The sequence below is a fragment of the Ursus maritimus genome, unplaced genomic scaffold (assembly GCF_017311325.1).
Source record: "Ursus maritimus isolate PB19 unplaced genomic scaffold, ASM1731132v1 scaffold_17, whole genome shotgun sequence".
Classification (NCBI taxonomy): Eukaryota; Metazoa; Chordata; class Mammalia; order Carnivora; family Ursidae; genus Ursus; species Ursus maritimus.
In genome coordinates this window covers 9,050,907-9,070,172 of record NW_024424119.1, presented here as the reverse complement: position 1 = coordinate 9,070,172, position 19,266 = coordinate 9,050,907, and the positions used below count along the sequence as shown (strand labels likewise).

Here is a 19,266-nt window from a genome sequence, read left to right as displayed (position 1 = left end):
TATTTGTGTGCGTGAGTAGGGGGAGGGGCAGAGGCAGAGAACCCTCAAGCAGACTCTCTGCTAAGTGTGGGGCCTGACATGAGGGCTCAGTCTCAGGACTCTGAGATCATGACCCTATCATGACCTGAGCTGAAACCAAGAGTCAGATGCTCAACTAACCGAGCCATCTAGGCGCCCCTTTGCGTGGTCATTTTTATAGTCTCGTGCTGTCATGCAAAGGACTGTCTGTTTTAAGAAAAGAAAAATAACCCATGTAAATTGAACTGTCAAACCTTTATTATATACTAAATAACATCGTGGTAGAATCAGTCTTCTGTTTTGAATAGCTTTTAGGTTTAGAGTCATATCTAAAAATGCTCCATGTTTGAAGCTTTGGAACAGTTTTCTATAATTGTATTAAGTATTTAAGATCCCTTACACTTTTGGAAGTTCTTGATGCCACCAATTTTGAGCCCATTGGGCATTTTGAACTGTAAGGGATGGTGCTGTGTTTGTACATGGCTACTTAGTTTCCGTCCTTTTTTCAGTTTTCTTTCCAGCTTCTAGGTCTCTGATGGTATTGTGTTTCTTGTCATCTTTGGCTTTATGTGTTGTTTTTGTGAGGTTTTACGAGAATTTGTGTTGAATTGCTTTGTTCTAACTGGAAGTATATTTGTTTTTGATGGGTATTTAATTCAAGTTATTTACTTGGAATTTGAAACATGTAGGAAGAATTGTTTTACTGTTTTAACTAAATGTGTTAATTTTTCTAATTTGAGATGATGGGTAGGAATGAATGATTTCTAGTAAAAGGCTGAGTTTCTGAATCAAATGAGATAATGATGATTTAAATGTGCTTTAATCAATGTGCAGTTAAAAATACATACATACAGTGAGAATTCCTAAATTACAGAATTTGAATTATAAAGCTGACTTTTGTATGCACTGGTTATATTTAAATAGAGCTCTAAGTCTCTTTTTAATTAAAATTTTATCCTAAAACCTTCTAAAATACTCTAACTGGAGTGTTAACTGTAGTTATTAGGTCCCTAATTCTTAAAGAATTTCACCAGATAAGGAATTTGTGATATATACCTAATTAATAATTTATAATCTTAAATCGTAGCACATTTTAGAGGAAATGAGTAGTAATCTGCTTTTCCTTTTCCTTTGGAGAATACAGTCAAGCAGCATAACCAAAAAACTCCTAGGTACAGCGAATCTTCCTTTATAGAATTGACAGATATCTGCAGGACCAACTGATGTAGGGGAGATATAAGGGGTCTGTTCTGGAGAATATTTCCAATTACATACAGATACACAGTTTAGTCCCATCATTCACAGATTCTGTATTTGTGAATTTGCCTGCTCACTAAAAATATATCCAAATCAGTACTCAGGGTGCCTTCATGTGCAACCAAAACGGCAAAAATTTGGGTAATTTGATACACATGTTCCTAGCTGAGGCTGACCAGGGCAGTAATTTGCCTTCTTGTTTTTGCTCTTATACTATAAACTGTCCTTTTTGCAGTCTTAGGTAGTGCTGTAGTTTTTGCGTTTTTGTGCTTTTTTTCTTGGTCAGTTTGCAGTTAGTTATAGCCCCCAAATATGGTACTGAAGTGCTGTTTAGCGTTCCTACGTGCAAGAAGGCAGTGTTGTGCTGTGCAAAGAAAGTATGTGTTACATAAGTTGCTGACTGAGTTCCATGTGAATGAGTCCCTAATATATGTTCATGTGTCTTTAGACAGAAACACACCAAAAAAACAAGATTATGTATTGATTGGTTGACGAAATTGTGACCAGTGTTTGTGTGGTGACTTTATAGAACATAACTACCGCAAATACAAGACCGACTTTAATGAATTTCTGAATGAATAAACGAACCAGTTGTAACCTCTCATTCCTTCATTAAAGTGAAATTCTTAACACATTTTATTCCAAAAACCTTATGTATTTATACATACAGTAATGTACTTCGTTGATAGTGTTTTATGAGTTGTGTATTGTACCAAATTACTTTGAAATAAAATTATATTTGGAATGCATTTTAAATGGATTGATTAATGGAGTTGTGTCACAGTTCTTTTCATTAGGGGGCGTTTTTTTAATTACATACATAAAATTTACCATTTTAACCACTTTCAAGTGTACAATTCAGTGGCATTAAGTACATTCACATTGTGCAACTTGAGTGTTTTTTAAATACAGGACTGGATTCTAGGAGTTTGTGATTGAATTTAATAAAAGCATTTGAACTTTAATGAATTATTTGTGTCTACCCTTTATGTAAGATTTTTAAAATGAATTTTGGGTTAAGAATTGTTTATACTTGCATCATAGCATAGTGCTATTTAATGACATATATTTGAGATTGCTTTGCACTCACATTTTTCTCCCTCTCATTTTTTAGTGCTTTTTTAGGCCCAAAGGATATATTTCCTTACTCAGAAAATAAGGAAAAGTACGGCAAACCAAATAAACGAAAAGGCTTTAATGAAGGTTTATGGGAGATCGATAATAATCCGAAAGTGAAATTTTCAAGTCAACAGGTGCGCTATATTACATAAAATTTAGTATTGTTCAGTCTTGGGGGATAATCACTATGCTAGCTGTAGGAAAATAAATATTAAGAGCCTTGTGAATTTCAGATTAAATTGTGCTTGCTTGTGAGGTTGAACCTTGATCTTTCATACGTAGGTGAAATGATGAAAATATTACCTGCACGGTTAAACAGATCTCAGAAAACTGGGAAATACTCAGTTATTTAAGTCCCGATTGATAGTTTGATGTATCATTAAATTTAAAGCCATATGTACTGTTCTCTTAAATTCAGGTATTATAACTCGAAGGAGGTATGTTTTTTTCTAATTCATTTTAATTTCTAAATCCATAAAATTGTATTAAAATACAAACCTCATGTGGGTTAAACTAAATATGTGACAGAAGTACTTACAGCATAATGCAATTTATACTTAATGTTTTTGGTATCTAGAAGAGCAGCCTTAACCTTCCTTTTTATTGTTCTTCATGTGTTCAGAGGTTTTGTTCATTTAAATTAGACTGAGCTGTAGGGGTGCCTGACTGGTAGTCAGTAGAGCACATGACTTTTGATCTTGGGGTTGTGAGTTCAAGCCCCACATTGGTCGTAGCTTACTTAAATAAATAAATAAATAAATTAGGCTGAGGTAGTAAAAACTAGAGATAGCAGGAGACCAAAAATTCTACCCTTTCTGCTTTGAAGTCTGTACTTTTTTTATTCTCCTTTTTTGCATGTGCCATGCTTTTTCTCACCCTTTGAGAACTTTTCAGGTGCTATTCTTGGAAGATTTAAATCTTACATTGGTGCTCCAAGGCTGCATTAGATACCCTAAATACTTTCATTGCTACCCAAAACTTACTTGTTAATCGTACCATATCTGCTTCTGTACTTAAATGCCACAGTTTATTAGTTCCATGAACAAAGAAGTTGTGTGTCATATGTGCCTGTTACTGTACATGGGTGGCAAGAATAGGTATTCACTAAATACTGTTGCATGAATGTAAGGCTAGATGGTTTCCCATCATTGTTGCCTCAGTCGTGTAACGGTAGTCCGGAGAGACGGAATGAATTATTTCCTGAAGCCAGCAGTTTGTAACTTCACTTGGATCATGCGTCCTGTGATTGTACCTTCAAGGACTTTTTCATCCTCCAGATAGCCCAGCATGGTCACCCTATCCTGTGTTCCTATGTACCTACTTAATCTCCAGGTAGTTTTTACCCTATATGCTTGGGATTTTCCATTTCACAGTGAATTTTGTAGGTTGTGTGCATGAAACCTAGCAATTTTCTGTCCTTAACAAAAGTATGAAGGATTGTGCTCATGTGATGTACTTTGTGTTCTGGCCCAAACATGTCCCCAGTGGCACATTCCAAGGATTTGGAGAAAGCAGTGAGCCCCAAACATACAAAACAAAAAAATTGGCCATCATGATTTAAAAAAATTTATATAAGTAATTTTGGGAGCATTTTTATATTTTTCTGTTGTCACTTTATAATTTTAGGGGTTTTTACTAAAGAAAAAATGGGTTTACAGTTGAGATTTGAAATCATTAGGGGCACAGTTTGGACTGCATTGCTGTCATCTTGTAGACCTGTGCTTATCTTCTTCCAGTGTGTACTGTATTACCTATGTTACTCATCTTTTTGGGCCCCTAGTAGATCATCTGTGTATCTTATCATATGGGGGTACTTTTAAAATTTAATGATGATTGGTTCTGACCCCCAACCTGAACCCAGAGGAATGAATCGCTGCCTGGTTGAATTACCATCCAGGAATATGAAAAAAAATCGATGATTACTGGACTCCCACTCAGTGCCTTTTAAGTAAACTAAGTGTGAGATATAGATCAAAGTCTTTAAATAAAGCTGTTACATATGTCCTTTGCTAAGGCTCTGTGTCTTGGAGTAAGTAAGTTTCTCTTTAGAATATGTCAGTAGTTGAATAAACCGTGCAATTCTAAATCAGTTACATTGTATCTTACTGGATATTTACTGGTCAGAACATCAGATTGGTATTCATTGTAATTATACTTCATTTCTGCTTTAACCGTTTATCCTTGACAGTATGTAACCTTCAATTATAGGAATACAATCCCTTTAAGACTTTAAAATAGAATTTAAAACTTTTTAAAAAATTGTTATGTTTAAAAACATCTTATGGAACAGAAATGAGGGTACTTTTATAACTTTATTGCAAATAGGCTTTTGAATTTTTTCATGGGTAGACAATGTTTAAATTGGGGTAGAATGTTATTTTGTGGTTAATAGACCTGCTTGTTATAGGCATCAACTAAACAATCAAATGCATCATCAGATGTTGAAGTTGAAGAAAAAGAAACAAGTGTTTCAAAGGAAGATACTGACCATGAAGAAAAAGCCAGCAATGAGGTGTGTTTAATTTCTCTGGCATTCTAAACCCATTTTGTTGCAAGGGAGAAATTGTAAGATGGGTTTGTCATTTGATCGCAAAGTAGAAAGTAATCTCTAAAGTAGTTGAGTAATGAATGAGAAAATATTTAAGGCTTATTTCCTTGTGTGAATATTAAATACTGTACTGGAAAATAATTTTTGCATTTTTAAGATGCATAATATTGGGGCACCTGGCTGGCTCAATTGGTAGACCGTGAAACTCTTGATCCTGAGGTCATGAATTCAAGCCCTACATTGGGAACAGAGATTACTTACAAAAATTGAAAAAAAAAAAAGCATGGATGTTTTTATTTGAAGTTCTTTTGCTCTGCAATATATGAGGTCCAACTATAGGAGAGTGGGTTACTATTCGTTAGGAATCTTTTTAAAGCAAGGTATTGTGGGATGGAGGTACTGGAAAGAGCACTGAACTGAATTTTTAAAAATCTAGGTTTACTTCTATCTCTGTATTTGATTATCTGTGAGTGGGGATACTCATTGAGCCTTTTCGGGCCTCATGGAATAGTTGTTAGATGATCTTCAAAGTTTCAACCACTTCTTGAAATTTGCAACCCTAAAATTCAGGATTCTACTGTAGAAAAAAGTGGTTTTATAAATTTAAAAAGACAGACTTCCTTGTGTACTAGCAAGCGTGAACTTTATATTTCATCTGACAAAGAATTTTTTTTCTGTAGACAAAGATACTAGCTATTCCTTTCACTTTATAATGATAATGTTAAGACTTCTAATGTTGATAATTTCAAATTTCAGAGAAATAAAACAAGTTTCCCTAGTGCCTTTAGTGAAATATGCCATTATTTTTAGTTTAAGAAATTTTCTTTAGGGGGCGCCTGGGTGGCATAGCGGTTAAGTGTCTGCCTTCGGCTCAGGGCGTGATCCCGGCGTTATGGGATCGAGCCCCACATCAGGCTCCTCTGCTATGAGCCTGCTTTCTTCCTCTCCCACTCCCCCTGCTTGTGTTCCCTCTCTCGCTGACTATCTCTATCTCTGTCGAATAAATAAATAAAATCTTTAAAAAAAAAAAAAAAAGAAATTTTCTTTAAGTCTTGACGTAATTTATTGTTTAATGTGTGTATATATATTTTTTTTTTCAATTTTAGGATGTGACTAAAGCAATCGACATAACCACTCCAAAAGCTGCCAGAAGAGGGAGAAAGAGAAAGGTAATGTTGCTGCTTAGCCACAGGGATCTTAAAATAATTTTTTTTTAGTCAGATTGAGGAATAGTAGAGATAATGAAACCTTATTATTACATTTAAAGTTGGCCCTTTACTCCAAGTCCCTAACTTTCTTAAAGGATAGGTTATGTTTATTTAGAAGACTATCTATTTCTTTTCTAGTGATACAGCACCCTTAAGATAAGTGGAATGGTAAGGGAAGTAAAACGTATCAGCCTTCATTCCTTTTAATGACACTCCTCAAGTTTTCACTGTAAAATAATAATATATAATAATACATACTCATAAGGTTGTTGAGAGGGTTAAATGAGTTACCACATTCAATATCCATAATGCTGGTACACAGTAATTGCTCTGTCAGTATTGTCCGTTCTAATGTTATTAGCAACATTGTTGCATGCAATTGGGAATATGTGATATTTTAGGAGGAAGTACACCCTTTGCTTTTAATTAAGGTTTCTTCTTCTCTAAATGAAGTTTTGTTTGTCACCTTTTTCTGATGTATTTATGTCTCAGACTATTATAGCCCAAAGATTCAATGAAAACTAAGAGTTCAGTATCTCATGAGGAAGTAAAATATGACGATAATTTTAGTGGCTTTTTTTTCCTGTGGGATGTGTTTGGAATATTTGAATAGTATATAGAGGTGTAGAGAAAATTTTGTTTCAGGCGTTGCATCTCAGTATTACCAGACCATAAAGTTTGAGGGAAAACGGTACGACCCCTTATACTTAACCTTGAACTAAGGGAAGTGATGGGAAGCCGTTGAATCATTTTAAATTTCACACACATCCTTTTTTAAACCAATGTGAATGATGGAGACTGGATTGGGGTGGTGAGACAAGTTCACAGATTAATTCATTCAGAATTTTAGTACTAACGTCACCGGTGCAGGCAGAGCATGGAGCATTGAATAAAGAAGGTAAAGTCTCTGTTGAACTTACATTTTTGTGGGACAGACAATAAATACATGAAATAAGTTAAAATGGAGCATTATGATAGAGACTTGGTAACTAAGTCATGAAAGGCTTTTCTAAGGAGCATGGATTGGGAGGGAGGGGCCTTCTAGCAGGTTTTTTAGTAGTGTAGAACCAGAGATTGGATTTAAGAGCACTTCAGGGGTAAGGTTGGTGGTTGATTGGCAGTGGGTGTGAAAGGAGGGAGGCCCCTAGGGTGACTCCAGGGTTGGTTTAGTTTGGGAGCAGAGACACAGGGAGGAGAAAGTAAAACGTCTAGGGGAATTAGACTGCAGATACATTGTTTTGACATCAAAAGGGTAAAGGTAAAAGTTAAAGATACAGTCACTGATGTGAAGATAGGACAGTAGGTGAGGTAGTCAAGGGAGAAAGTTTACTGGGAAGAATGCAGAAACTAGAATCCTGAGGGAACTTAATGGAGATGAGAGGTTGCTTTGTAAAGTTAAGGCTGAGAATGAACTATCAGGAGAAAAGAGAGAATATTAAGCTAAACAAGGGGGGAGAGAATTTTTTAAAAATGGCCAGTAGTGTCCTGATATGGAGAAGATCCTGGAAGATACTTGACAGTTGGGCTCCCCCAGGATATTTTAAAGTCAGACAGTAAGGGCTGATGGAGGGGGTTGCAGAATAAAATGTTTAATGTTAAAGTTATACTGTTTTCGAAATCTTTGAAGGGAAGGAGTGAGAATGCAGCAACAGGGATTTGCATGATTAAAAGAGAGGGTTTAGAGTGAAAAAATATGATGGCTTTAATAGTTTCTTTGCAAAACTAGGAAAGATTGGAAATGTGGATAATATGAGTAATTGTTGTAAGGAGATGCTGGATGAGAGAAGGGAGGGGGCACATTTGAAGGAAGAGACTTAAGAGGAAGAAGGAGATGGACATTTCATCCTTTTTAACATTAAAGAGAAGGATGGAGGAGGTTATTTAAAAGTTCTAGGGAGAATTGGGAATTAAGGGAATTCCTTCCTGCTGGCCTCCGTTTCTCTTCTCTCCACCACCTAGTTTAAGGAGGACTGCATATATGGTATAAGGCAGGAAGAAAGGATTGAAAGTTCATGCTGGTGTGGGGAGAAAAGGGCACGCACAATAGGGTAGAGATATTAATGGATGGCTTTGAGATCCCGACTGAGATTGGGTAAAATGAATGCACGTTAGTATCATCTTCCTCCCCTCAGGTCTCAGCAGCAGGGAAGACTAGAGCAGAGAAGGTGGAGTTTTACAGTGATTCTCTGCTGGAGATTTGTGGGAAAGGTGCAGCAAAACAATGCCTAGCTTGAGGATATGCATGAATAGTGTAGTCCCTTGGGGTCTGGGGAGGGGTATTTTAGGATCACGAAGGGAGTAGTGCTTAGAAAGTGGGGTAATGGGAGTAAAGGTGTCAAAGGGTTAGAGGTCTCAGGGAGATCAAGTAAAATATGGAAGAAATATATTTGCATTTAAGATTTAAATATACGTATATTCAAAATAACTTAATTGTCTTTTCTCTGGATTAAATACTTATTTTATTTTCATAAAGAATGCTTTTGACTTGCCTGATTTTTCTAACAGTCAGGAATACATATCCATGGTAGGGCTGATTTTTTGATGGAGTATTAGTATTAATATATTTTTATTTATATACTAATTATTGGTGAATTTGTTCCCTCTTATTGGTATCTCTTTCAAAAGATCCATCCTACCTTTAATTCTTATGTAATGTTTGATTTACTTCCAAAAGTAGAAAGTGTAAATGAAGAGATGTATGTGTTGGTTTTTTTTGTTTTGTTTGTTTTTTGCACTGAAGAGCTCATCAGTTTGAACTGAATCTTAGAGAACATTGCCCTGTCTTAACACCTCAGTATGAAAAGAGCTGTCATACAGTCTTGGGTTTTCAACCTTTGGTACCTGGGGAGCTTGGTAAAAACACAGATTCCTGGCTCAGTATTGAATCCGAATTGGGGCAGGGGCGGGGGTGGTATGAAATTCTAGAGATACAACCTGAGTTAATGTTAACAGCAGTGTTTGTGATGTTCCTTGAAAACAATTCAGTGGCAAATTTAGCCAAGTTTATTGACTTTTAATAATGCTTTGAATATGCACTATTATTTTCCAACTATAAAAGCAAAAATGTTTAAGATTAAAAATTTGTAGAAGTGGGATTGCTAAATCAAAAATTTGCCTATTTTTAATTGCTGATATTCATAAAGATAATCTTTCAGAAAGGTGTTGCCAGTTCATTGATCATTGGTAATAATACAATTCTTCATTTCCTTGCCAATGCCGGGCATTATCCCTTAAATGTTTGCAAATCAGATTGTTGATTAAAAGATTTTTAAGTTTTTGGGGCACCTGGGTGGCTCAGTTAAGTGTCTGCCTTGGGCTCAGGTCATGATCTCAGGGTCCTGGGATCGAGCCTGGCAGGTTCCCTGCTCAGTGGGGAGTCTGCTTCTCCCTCTGCTCCTCCCCCCATTCATGCTCTCTTTCTCTCTCTCTCTCAGATAAATAAAATTAAAAAAAAAAAGATTTTTAAGTTCTTTATCAGTAAGATGTGTGGTGCGTGTTTTTACCTGCTTCATCGCCCTTACTTTTGCTGCTCTGGTTAGTGCAGAGTTGAAGTGGTCATAGAGAGGCGGCTCGGAGTGACCCGCCCATCCTCTCTTCACTGTTTCCTTCCTCCCACTTCAGTGATCGGCAGTTGTTTGTATTTCCTTTCTAATTGGTGGTTTTAACCTTTTTTCTACTCTACTGTTTTAATCGATTAAACCGACTCACTTAGAGCTCTTGTCTCGTCAGGGGTCATTTTAGTTTGCAAAGGGTCACTGGAATTTATTACTTTACTGCAGTAAATCACTCTTTATGGAAAGTAAGAATAACTCCCAGAGAAGAACAGCAGATGTCAGTCTTCGTTCGAAAATAAAACATGTATATATTAACAAAGTAAAAGAATAAGAAATATCAGCAATTTAATTTCCTGCCCTTAACTAATGTTAGAATATTAATTTAGGTTCTCATAAGTACAGAGTATAAAGTATTGCATTTTGAGATACCCGGTGAAAGTACATTTATAAGCAACGTGTGGGTTAAGTGTAATTATAACTTGGGTCACCATTTTGCATCCAGCATGTTAGCTCTATTTTTACAAATGATTTTTTTAGGCCGAGGATATCTAAGAAGTGATGTTTTTTGTTTGTTAGAATTATTTGCTAGAGGGGCGCCTCGGTGGCTCAGACTGTTAAGTGGCTGCTCTTGATTTCAGCTCAGGTCATGATCTCAGGGTCATGGGATTGAGCTCCGCCTGCATCAGGCTCCGCACTCAGTGGGGGGTCTATTTAGGATTCTCTCCTCCCTCTCCCTCTGCTCCTTGCCCTGCGCACTCCCTCTCTTAAATAAATCTTTAAACAAATTGTTCACTCTTATAAATTGTTGTAAGCTGTGTTTGGGGACATCACTCTGACATGTTCACTGTTGAAAATAATATCATGTACAAGTTACGCTTATATGTAAACTCTTTAGGGTGGCATTATCTTTGTTGAATTAAATTTGGAATGTCTACTCTTTATTTGCTAAGTAAGTTAATTAAATCTTTGTGATTCAGGCAGAAAAACAAGTAGAAACCGAGGAGGCAGGAGTAGTGACAACCCCAACAGCATCTGTTAATCTAAAAGTGAGTCCTAAAAGAGGACGACCTGCAGGTAGGATTATTAATGCTTAAATCTCTGGCTTATGATTAATACTCCCATTACAGTGTTGAGCCTCAGATACTTTGGAATAGGTGGATAGATGATTGGTTATGTATTATATATATACAAATTTCAGAGGAGATAAACATGGTTTCTGCTTTGTGTGATGAGTATTTTAGATTTAAAGTAATTGCTTGGGACATTTGTTTTCATTTTCTGTTTTCTCTTATATTTTCCCCTAATGTAGCAGCACATGAGTCTGTGTGAGGTTAAATTCCATGAATGATGGATATTTTACCTCTCACTGTAGAAAGCCTAAGTTTTCCAAAAGGAAATTACTGCATTCTTTGTCTAGGACCTTTACAGTATGCAGCGCTCTTCAGCATTGCCTATCGAAAGTGTTGTCCTGATTTGGGAAACTGGAAATAGTTTGGAAGGCTATGCCTCTAATATAAAATAGAACAAAGAAAATGAACCAAAATAGAGCCCATGTTTTTCTACCTCATAATAGGATTCTTTGGAAAGGGGCGAAGATCAGTAATACCCAGAGAAGAAAAATCCCGAGATTTGTTTCCGTAATTATTTTGGAATTTAATTTTTTTAATGCATCAAATTAATGGTGTTAGGAAATTCAGTGAATTCTGATACAGATTTTCAAAGATGTGAATGTACAATATACACTTAGTATTGTAATATGTATACAAATATTGAATATAAGTGGTAGTATGCATTACAAAGTTGAATTTTGTGATATTCCTGTTAAGACAACGAGGAAGGAAGCCCTCTCAGCCATACTAAGGAGGGAATGAAAATTACTCTGTTGATATACCACTTCTAAATATTCTGTTGTTGCTCATTTGAATCATTGGAGGATATTATCTTTAAAACTTATTAAGATAATATCTCTAATAAACCACTAATATTCTTAGTATATATCATTTCTAATTTTTGTATGTGAGAATTGCATCTTGAAAGATCTTGAAAGATAGTTACTAATTTTGTTTTTCCCTCTGAATGTTAGCTACAGAAGTGAAGATTCCAAAACCAAGAGGCAGACCCAAAATGGTAAAACAGCCCTGTCCTTCAGAGAGTGACATGTGAGTTTATTTTTAATATATAATTGGTTACACACAATAAGGCATTTGACTTTAAGTATAAATCTCTGTATTTATACCGGTTTTGTTTTATATGATATTTGCTGTTACTATTTTGTGTTTCTAAAAATTATGGGGGAAAACTATGAAAAGTTTTTTGTTGTATAGAAAGTAAAAATTGAGGGGCACCTGGGCGGCTCAGTCGTTAAACGTCTGCCTTCGGCTCAGGGCGTAATCCCGGGGTCCTGGGATCAAGCCCCATGTCAGGCTCCTCCGCTGGGAGCCTGCTTCTTCCTCTCCCGCTCCCCCTGCTTGTGTTCCCTCTCTCTCTGGCTGTCTCTATCTCTGTCGAATAAATAAATAAATAATCTTAAAAAAAAAAAAAAAGTAAAAATTGATGGGGAATCAAGAAGAATATGATGAGGGGCTCCTGGGTGGCTCAGGCAATTAAATGTCTGACTCTTAATTTCAGCTTAGGTCTTGATCTCGGAGTTCTGAGATCAGGCGCCCCCACTGAGTGCCACATTGGGCCTGGTACCTACTTTACAAAAAATCTGACGTGATCGTCACTTCATTAATCTGAGACGTCGTCTTGGTATATCAGGATATAAAGATATTTAGATAATACAGGGTAAAATCTATAATAGGGAAATTGGGCAATTTATATGTTTAAGGAAGGCTTAGACAAAGTTATTTTATTTTATTTTATTTATTTATTTTAAGATTTTATTTATTTATTTGACAGAGACAGCCAGCAAGAGGGAACACAGGCAGGGGGAGTGGGAGAGGAAGAAGCAGGCTCCCAGTGGAGGAGCCTGATGTGGGGCTCGATCCCAGGACTCTGGAATCACGCCCTGAGCTGAAGGCAGACGCCCAACGACTGAGCCACCCAGGCGCCCCCAGACAAAGTATTTTAGAAGCAATTTCCACAAATCTTTTCTAGCTCCTTCAGAATAACTTTTAAAAATACTGCTAAGGGGGAGGGGCCCCCAGGTGGTGCTGTCAGTTAAGCATCTGACTCTTGGTTTCCCCTTAGGTCGTGATCTTGGGTTTGTGAGATCAGATCGGGCCTACAGTCTGGCTCTGCTTTGAGCAAGGAGTCCGTTTAAGACACTCTCTCCCACTCCCCCCTCATTGCCCGCCCATGCTCTTTCAAATAAATAAATCTTAAAAAAAAAAAAATACTAAAGAGTGCCTGATTGGCTCAGTCGGTAGAGCATGTGACTCTTGATCTCAGGGCTGTGAGTTCAAGCCCCGTGTTGAGTATAGAGATTACTTTAAAAGAACTAAAATTATTTTTGTGATGTGAATTTAAAATGTTAAAGTATTTTGGTATAATAACTAATCAACAAAATAATGGGGTTTTTTTCTTGCCACCTTTCTTTTCCAAGATGGATATTGTTTATGTGGCTTTTCTGGGTAGAAACTTCACCAGAAAGGAGAGAATGTATATTTAGACAAAGGGCAAAGCTCTTTTTAGCTATTATGTTTAAAGATTTTATAAAGAAGGCTCAAGCCAAGTAGGTCATTTAAGAGGGGATTTACAGTGTTTTGAATGAAACATTTTTATAGTTCTAGAACACTGAAGCATTGGTACTTTGCAACTAAAATATGTTTTAATAGTTCTAGAACACTGAAGCATTGGTACTTTGCAACTAAAATATGTTTTAAGATTTTTATTTTACTGCCAAGCTAGCTATTAAAGTATTCTGAAAAATAGTGGCACAGAATTACAACATAGTTCTAACTACCGTAGTGAGATTAAGAAATGAGGTACATGCAGGTGAGTTTTTCCTTTTAAATATACCAGATAGAGGCACCTGGGTAGCTCCGTTGGTTAAGTGTCTGCCTTTGGCTCAGCTCATGATCCAGGCATCCCAGGATCTAGTCCCATATGGGGCTCCCTCCTCAGCAGGGAATCTCCCCCTCCCCCCCCCCCCCGACCAGTGCACTCTTGTGTGCTCTCTGTCTCCTTCTCTGTCAAATAAACAAAATAAAAACACCAAATAAATCTCACTCATTCCCTGCCAAATCATGGCATCAAGTCTAGGATTTCATGATTACTATAAGGCCCTGATCTGGAGACTAGGAACTGGAAACACGAGTTATTTGCTCCCCTCTCACCCTTTATCACGCACCTAGATCTGGGAAGGGAAGCCATAATAAATAAATGCTCCTATTTGGAAAGGGGAAGATCAAGAGCCATACAGCATTGTTCCGGAAGAAATCTAGAATTCTGGAAAAGATTGTGAGATCTCTCTCTTTTATGTATAAGGAACATTCCCTTGGTTAGGCGCCAGTTTTCCTGATTCTGTCTTGCCTAAACCATTTCTCTGTGTGGCTTTTAGCTAATCCTGTGACAGTTGTCTACTTTTCAGTATCATCCTTAGTTGCATCTGATACTGGTGTTGGGGACCCAAGGTTCCTTTTTTGATATCCAATAATTTCTCTTGATGTGGGGCTTTATTACTTTCAGTAATAATACTTTATAGCGTGTGGGTGTGTTTGTAGCAAGCTGTGTGGTTAAGTCTGTGGCAGTCTGCTTTGGTATTGTTCAAAAACCCTTGAAATACTATCCCCATCTCTTCTGACCTTATCCTGCGCTTCTTAAGTATGTTTAATGATAATAATAAACGGCTGCATGGTATTCCACTGTATGTGCAATTCTTAACATCTGTCTCGGGTATGGATATATCCTTTTAAAAACATTGTCATCTGTTCTATACATGTGCAAATTTATTGGTTAGAATACATTGCTGGAAGCAGATTTGCTAGTTCAGAGGGTAATTTGGATTTTTAATGACTGCTCTTAATATGTTATATTTGCTCTTATTTCCATTGAGGGGATATTTGGGGCGAGGAATTGGTATCTCTTAAGAGCCATGGTAATGCTTTCTCTGTTTGAGTTGGTATTCCCATCTCCATGAAATTATCAAAATATTCACATTTGTGAAAATACTGAAGAAAGTTTAAATGATTTTACATGCATGCCTTCTGTCAATTAGAAATTAATGAAGAAACCCATGTGACATTTGAAAATAAGCATAGCCAATGATGGTTATGTGACAAATTTCTAGAGATTAAAAAGTGAATTTTCTCTCTTCCAATTTAATAATCTCTTAAGGGTTCAAGGAAGCCGTTGTCTGTTAGGTGGTCACTGGATTTGGAACTGAGATACTGGACTAATTATTTGACCTTTTACACCATTTTTTCCTTCGTCAAATGGAATGGGTTGGACAAACAATCTGAAGTCTCTTCCACCTCTCAGATCCGTTGATATAACTGTATAGTTTTTGAAAATCTCAGTGAAATTCCTAGAATGGTAGAAAGATTGATTTCTAAACCACTTGTCCAAGCTTCAAGTTGTATTTTGTTTATGGGATGGCTTTAGTTGAATGTATATACCATGAAAGTAATCATTGCGTAGCACGGGCATCATTTGATTCTCCTGGAGCCTGTCATCGTGCCACAAACCCTCATTTATCTCTGCTGTACGAGTTGGCATAAAGACCATCCAGTACTAATATTAGGCTTACTGAGCAGTTTTGATAGTTTTGACTTAGTGATGTCTGTAAATCCATTGGTGATGGGAATGCTTAGTGTTAGTGAATTTAGCACTGTTAGATATTATGCTTAATTACCATATATTTTACCATTGTATGCATAAGTTGGGAGCCTTTTACCTTACAAAGTATTTCTTTGAATTCTAAAGTGATCATATTTGATCATAAGCAGTTCACTTCTGCAATTGTATTTTTCCCAATCTTTGTACTTTTTAAACCTGTTATTCTTAAAATTACATAGAATATAAGATCCAGGTGTCTCACCCATCTTACATAATTGCTGTACCCCCACACTAAAGAATTATCTTGGCACGTAAGATCATATTAGGTTATTTTTTTTCAGCAAATAAAGAAAATTACAAAAAACTTGGAAAACCAAGGGAAAAATCACTTTATTTCCCAAACGCCACTGTAATTTTTGTATTTTCTAATTTATATGAAAAGGATGTTCTTTTCCTTTTATGATTGGATGGTAAAGACTTTTTATTATATTTTACTAAAAGATACATTAAATTTGTCTTTAAGTAAAAAAATTATTGCTTATTGTTCTCCGAAATACTTGGGAGAGTATGGTTAAAAGACAACTAATAATGATACCTTAAAAATCATTTTCCATTGCTGTATTCTCTAAAATAGGGTAACCGAAGAAGACAAAAGTAAGAAAAAGGGACAAGAAGAAAAACAACCTAAAAAGCAGCTTAAAAAGGATGAAGACGGCCAGAAGGAAGAAGATAAGCCAAGAAAAGAGCCAGACAAAAAGGAAGGGAAGAAAGAAGTAGAATCCAAAAGAAAAAATTTAGCTAAAACAGGGGTTACATCAACCTCTGATTCTGAAGAGGAAGGAGATGATCAAGAAAGTGAAAAGGTACAGTGTTTATCGAATAAAACATTTGTTCTATTTTTAGTTGCCTATGGAGTTCTTATTTTTTACCTAGTAAGGTTTCAGTATCTGAAAGTATGTGATTAAAAGTAAAACTGAATTTCTCTACCTTTTTTTGTAAGCTTGAACTAGCTGTGTTAAAAAGTGTATCTGAAACTTTTATTGTACATTCTAAATCTGTGTCACCCTTTCACAATTATGTGGAAATCAAATGTTCTATAATAAACTTCCAGTAACCCACCTATCTAGAAAAGTAGAAATTAAGCCAAATGGACTGTGACTAGTGAAGACAGATATAAAAGAGGTGCATTTATACATTTTTATTATTTACTACAATGAAATTCTTAGCACTCTTCAGGCCTATTTAGTGTACATTTTATCAGTGGTATTTTATTTGAATGCCACAGTTTAGGAATTTGATTAAAGCTATACTTCTTTTTGTTTAGAAAAACAAGTATTGTGCATAGCCTTAGAGATCTACAGACCCAGGTTGTGTATCTTATCTTTGTTTTATTTCTTAATAGTTTCTTTAGAAGCCAAAAATTTTTAGTTGGATAGCTTGAGCAGTGGTACTTGTCCCATAGCATAGAGGCAAATAGCCTGACACACATACTTTTATTCCCCGAATCCTCAAGGGCAAGTTCAGTTTAGATAGCAACATGTATAATTCTGAGTTTTGTTTTTGTTTTTTTTTTAATTAGTGATTTAAGTATCTGTTCCTTAAGAAAATTAGTTGCCTTTTTTCTTCTCAAGATTATAATCCAAAAAGCACTAGTCACTTGATAGTTAACTAAATTCATCCTAATTTTCAAAACAGAAGAGAAAAGGTGGAAGGAACTTTCAGACTCCTCATAGAAGGAATATGCTGAAAGGCCAGCATGAGAAAGAAGCAGCAGATAGAAAACGCAAGCAAGAGGAACAGATGGAAACTGAGCAGTAAGTATTTTTTATTCTAAATTTTGATTTCCTTTTTAAGCTAGCATGAAATTTTTAAATGATAGAATCTCGTTTTCCAGACCGTATGAAGCCTTTCAGAGAAGTGAGTTTTCCCAGGTGTTAGAAAAAAATCTTCAGTATATGATGATAATCAGGTTTCAGGCTTCATTCTTTGCTGAGTAAGAGGATGAAATTCACTGAGGTAATCACTCTGTGAATTATTTTTAATTTAAACTGGAAGTGCAGATAGGATTTAACTGTTAGTGGCTTTGCTGAAAATGTCCTCATCCTCTACTATTCACTTGTTAAGTATTAAATACAGAAAGAGTGGTGGTAATATGTTGGAGGAGAAGGAATGAAATATCCTTATTTGTCACATACCAGCAGCAGGCCACTCCCAAAAGACCAGCAAACATAACAGAAGCACAGTTGGAAACCCAAGGCGGCCAGTAAACCAAGGCTGACAGGGTTTGCACTAGGTGTGTGCGATATAAACCAAGTTCAAAGCGGATTAAAGTTCAGTATGTACAGACCATGACGAATTTTTCCCCCTTCAATTTTATTCCATAAAGTAATTTTATTAGAAGGAAAATCGCACTGGCGATGATTACACTTCATGTGTTTATTACATTTGTTTTCCTAGTTATCTCGAGACTGTCACTTCTGAATTCTTTCTTTGAAAAGCATTTTGTGAAGCATCTTGCATTATTCTAACTAAACTTGGTTTTTTTTGTTAACGGAGGTGATTTTAAACATGGCGTAGGTCACTAAGACAAACTTAGTGATAAGTAGTGAATTCTTTAAGTAATTTTGTACTTTCTCTTTATAAAATACATTTGTGAGCCAAAAGTTTCTCTACAAGTACGGCGTTTGATTATCTGCTTTCTTAGTAGTTTGGAGGATGATTATATAAGCAGTTTCACCTGCTTGAGGGGAGTAATTAAACTTACCTAAAGCTCAGAAATGTTACTCCCTCTATGCTGTTAGACTTTTGACCATTTCTGTAAATTAAAGTTATTTTTTGTTACCTATCCTTTTCTATCCTTTCACTGAAAAGTTGTTGGACTGTTTGTTGCTTTTAACTTTATTGTGCTCCCCAAATTAAGATACAAAATTAGTCATTGCTTAGTACATCTAGCCCAACCCTTCTTCAGTATCTCAGAGTTATCTTTTATGTGTTTCAGTTTCTTTTTGAATGTCCTCCGAATGTAACTTTCTCAAATTCTAATATTTGTGTTTTCTTTCCTTCTCCTGTTATTACAAAACTTTGTACTTGGACAGTTTTGCTCTGTAAAGCATTTCAGATGCAGCTTGTGTGAAATGCATTATGCAAAATAAAGTTTATTGTATTGTATTCCCAGCCAAACAACATGTAATCTACAGTAATAAAAAATATATCTCATTTTGGGCTCAAAGCATTAATCCAGTTACTGAAAAGAGAATACAAGTGGAGCACACAAGAGATGAAGATCTTGAGACAGACTCATTGGACTGAATTCCCCCCTCCCCCCCCTTGATGGAAGAATGTTGCAGATTCTAAATTGAGGACTTCATTAATGGCATTATTACTGTGTTATGATTGTTAAAAAAAAAAAAATTTTCCTGTAAGGTACACACTACATACTAAGGTCGGCCATCATTCCTGTTAAAAGTTTTTTTACCAAGCTTAAGATGAAGCTTTGTGTTTGAAAGTTAGAAGATGGTGGTTGTACATTATTTCATTTAGAAAATATAAAAATTCATTTTGTTTTGAAGCTAGGTGTTAAACTGGAATAGCTCTTATACCCCAGAGAATGGGGCAGTTGTGCCCTTCCCTTGACATTCCTTTGTTGTTTAATTCTTTAGAATCTTAATAATTGTTTTTTTTAATCCTGAGAGATTAAACAGTAGACTTGTTAAGAAAACAAAAATGAAACTGTAACCAAAATTTTAAAATAAAGTTTTTTTTTAAAAAAAAAACCTGATTTTTAGATATTGTTTTGTTCTTGTCTATTTCAGTTGGTTTATAATAGGGCCCGAACTCAAAG

General features: G+C 35.9%; 1 protein-coding gene across 4 annotated transcripts in view; it reads left to right on the top strand.

The window, feature by feature from the left end:
* The window catches only part of PSIP1 (PC4 and SFRS1 interacting protein 1), a 38,423-nt gene that overhangs the window by 13,626 nt on the left and 5,531 nt on the right, over positions 1-19,266 (top strand). The window contains exons 4-11 of one of the 4 annotated variants that reach the window (XM_040631454.1): positions 2,390-2,528; positions 4,802-4,906; positions 6,049-6,111; positions 10,682-10,778; positions 11,788-11,863; positions 16,060-16,288; positions 17,121-17,239; positions 18,601-19,166. In XM_040631454.1, the coding sequence (XP_040487388.1) occupies positions 2,390-2,528; positions 4,802-4,906; positions 6,049-6,111; positions 10,682-10,778; positions 11,788-11,863; positions 16,060-16,288; positions 17,121-17,239; positions 18,601-18,625 (853 nt within the window). In that variant the 3' untranslated portion in view covers positions 18,626-19,166. Of the gene's footprint in view, positions 1-2,389; positions 2,529-4,801; positions 4,907-6,048; positions 6,112-10,681; positions 10,779-11,787; positions 11,864-16,059; positions 16,289-17,120; positions 17,240-18,520; positions 18,549-18,600; positions 19,167-19,266 lie in introns of those variants that run through there. The other 3 variants (XM_040631453.1, XM_040631455.1, XM_040631452.1) reach the window with 3 other exon arrangements.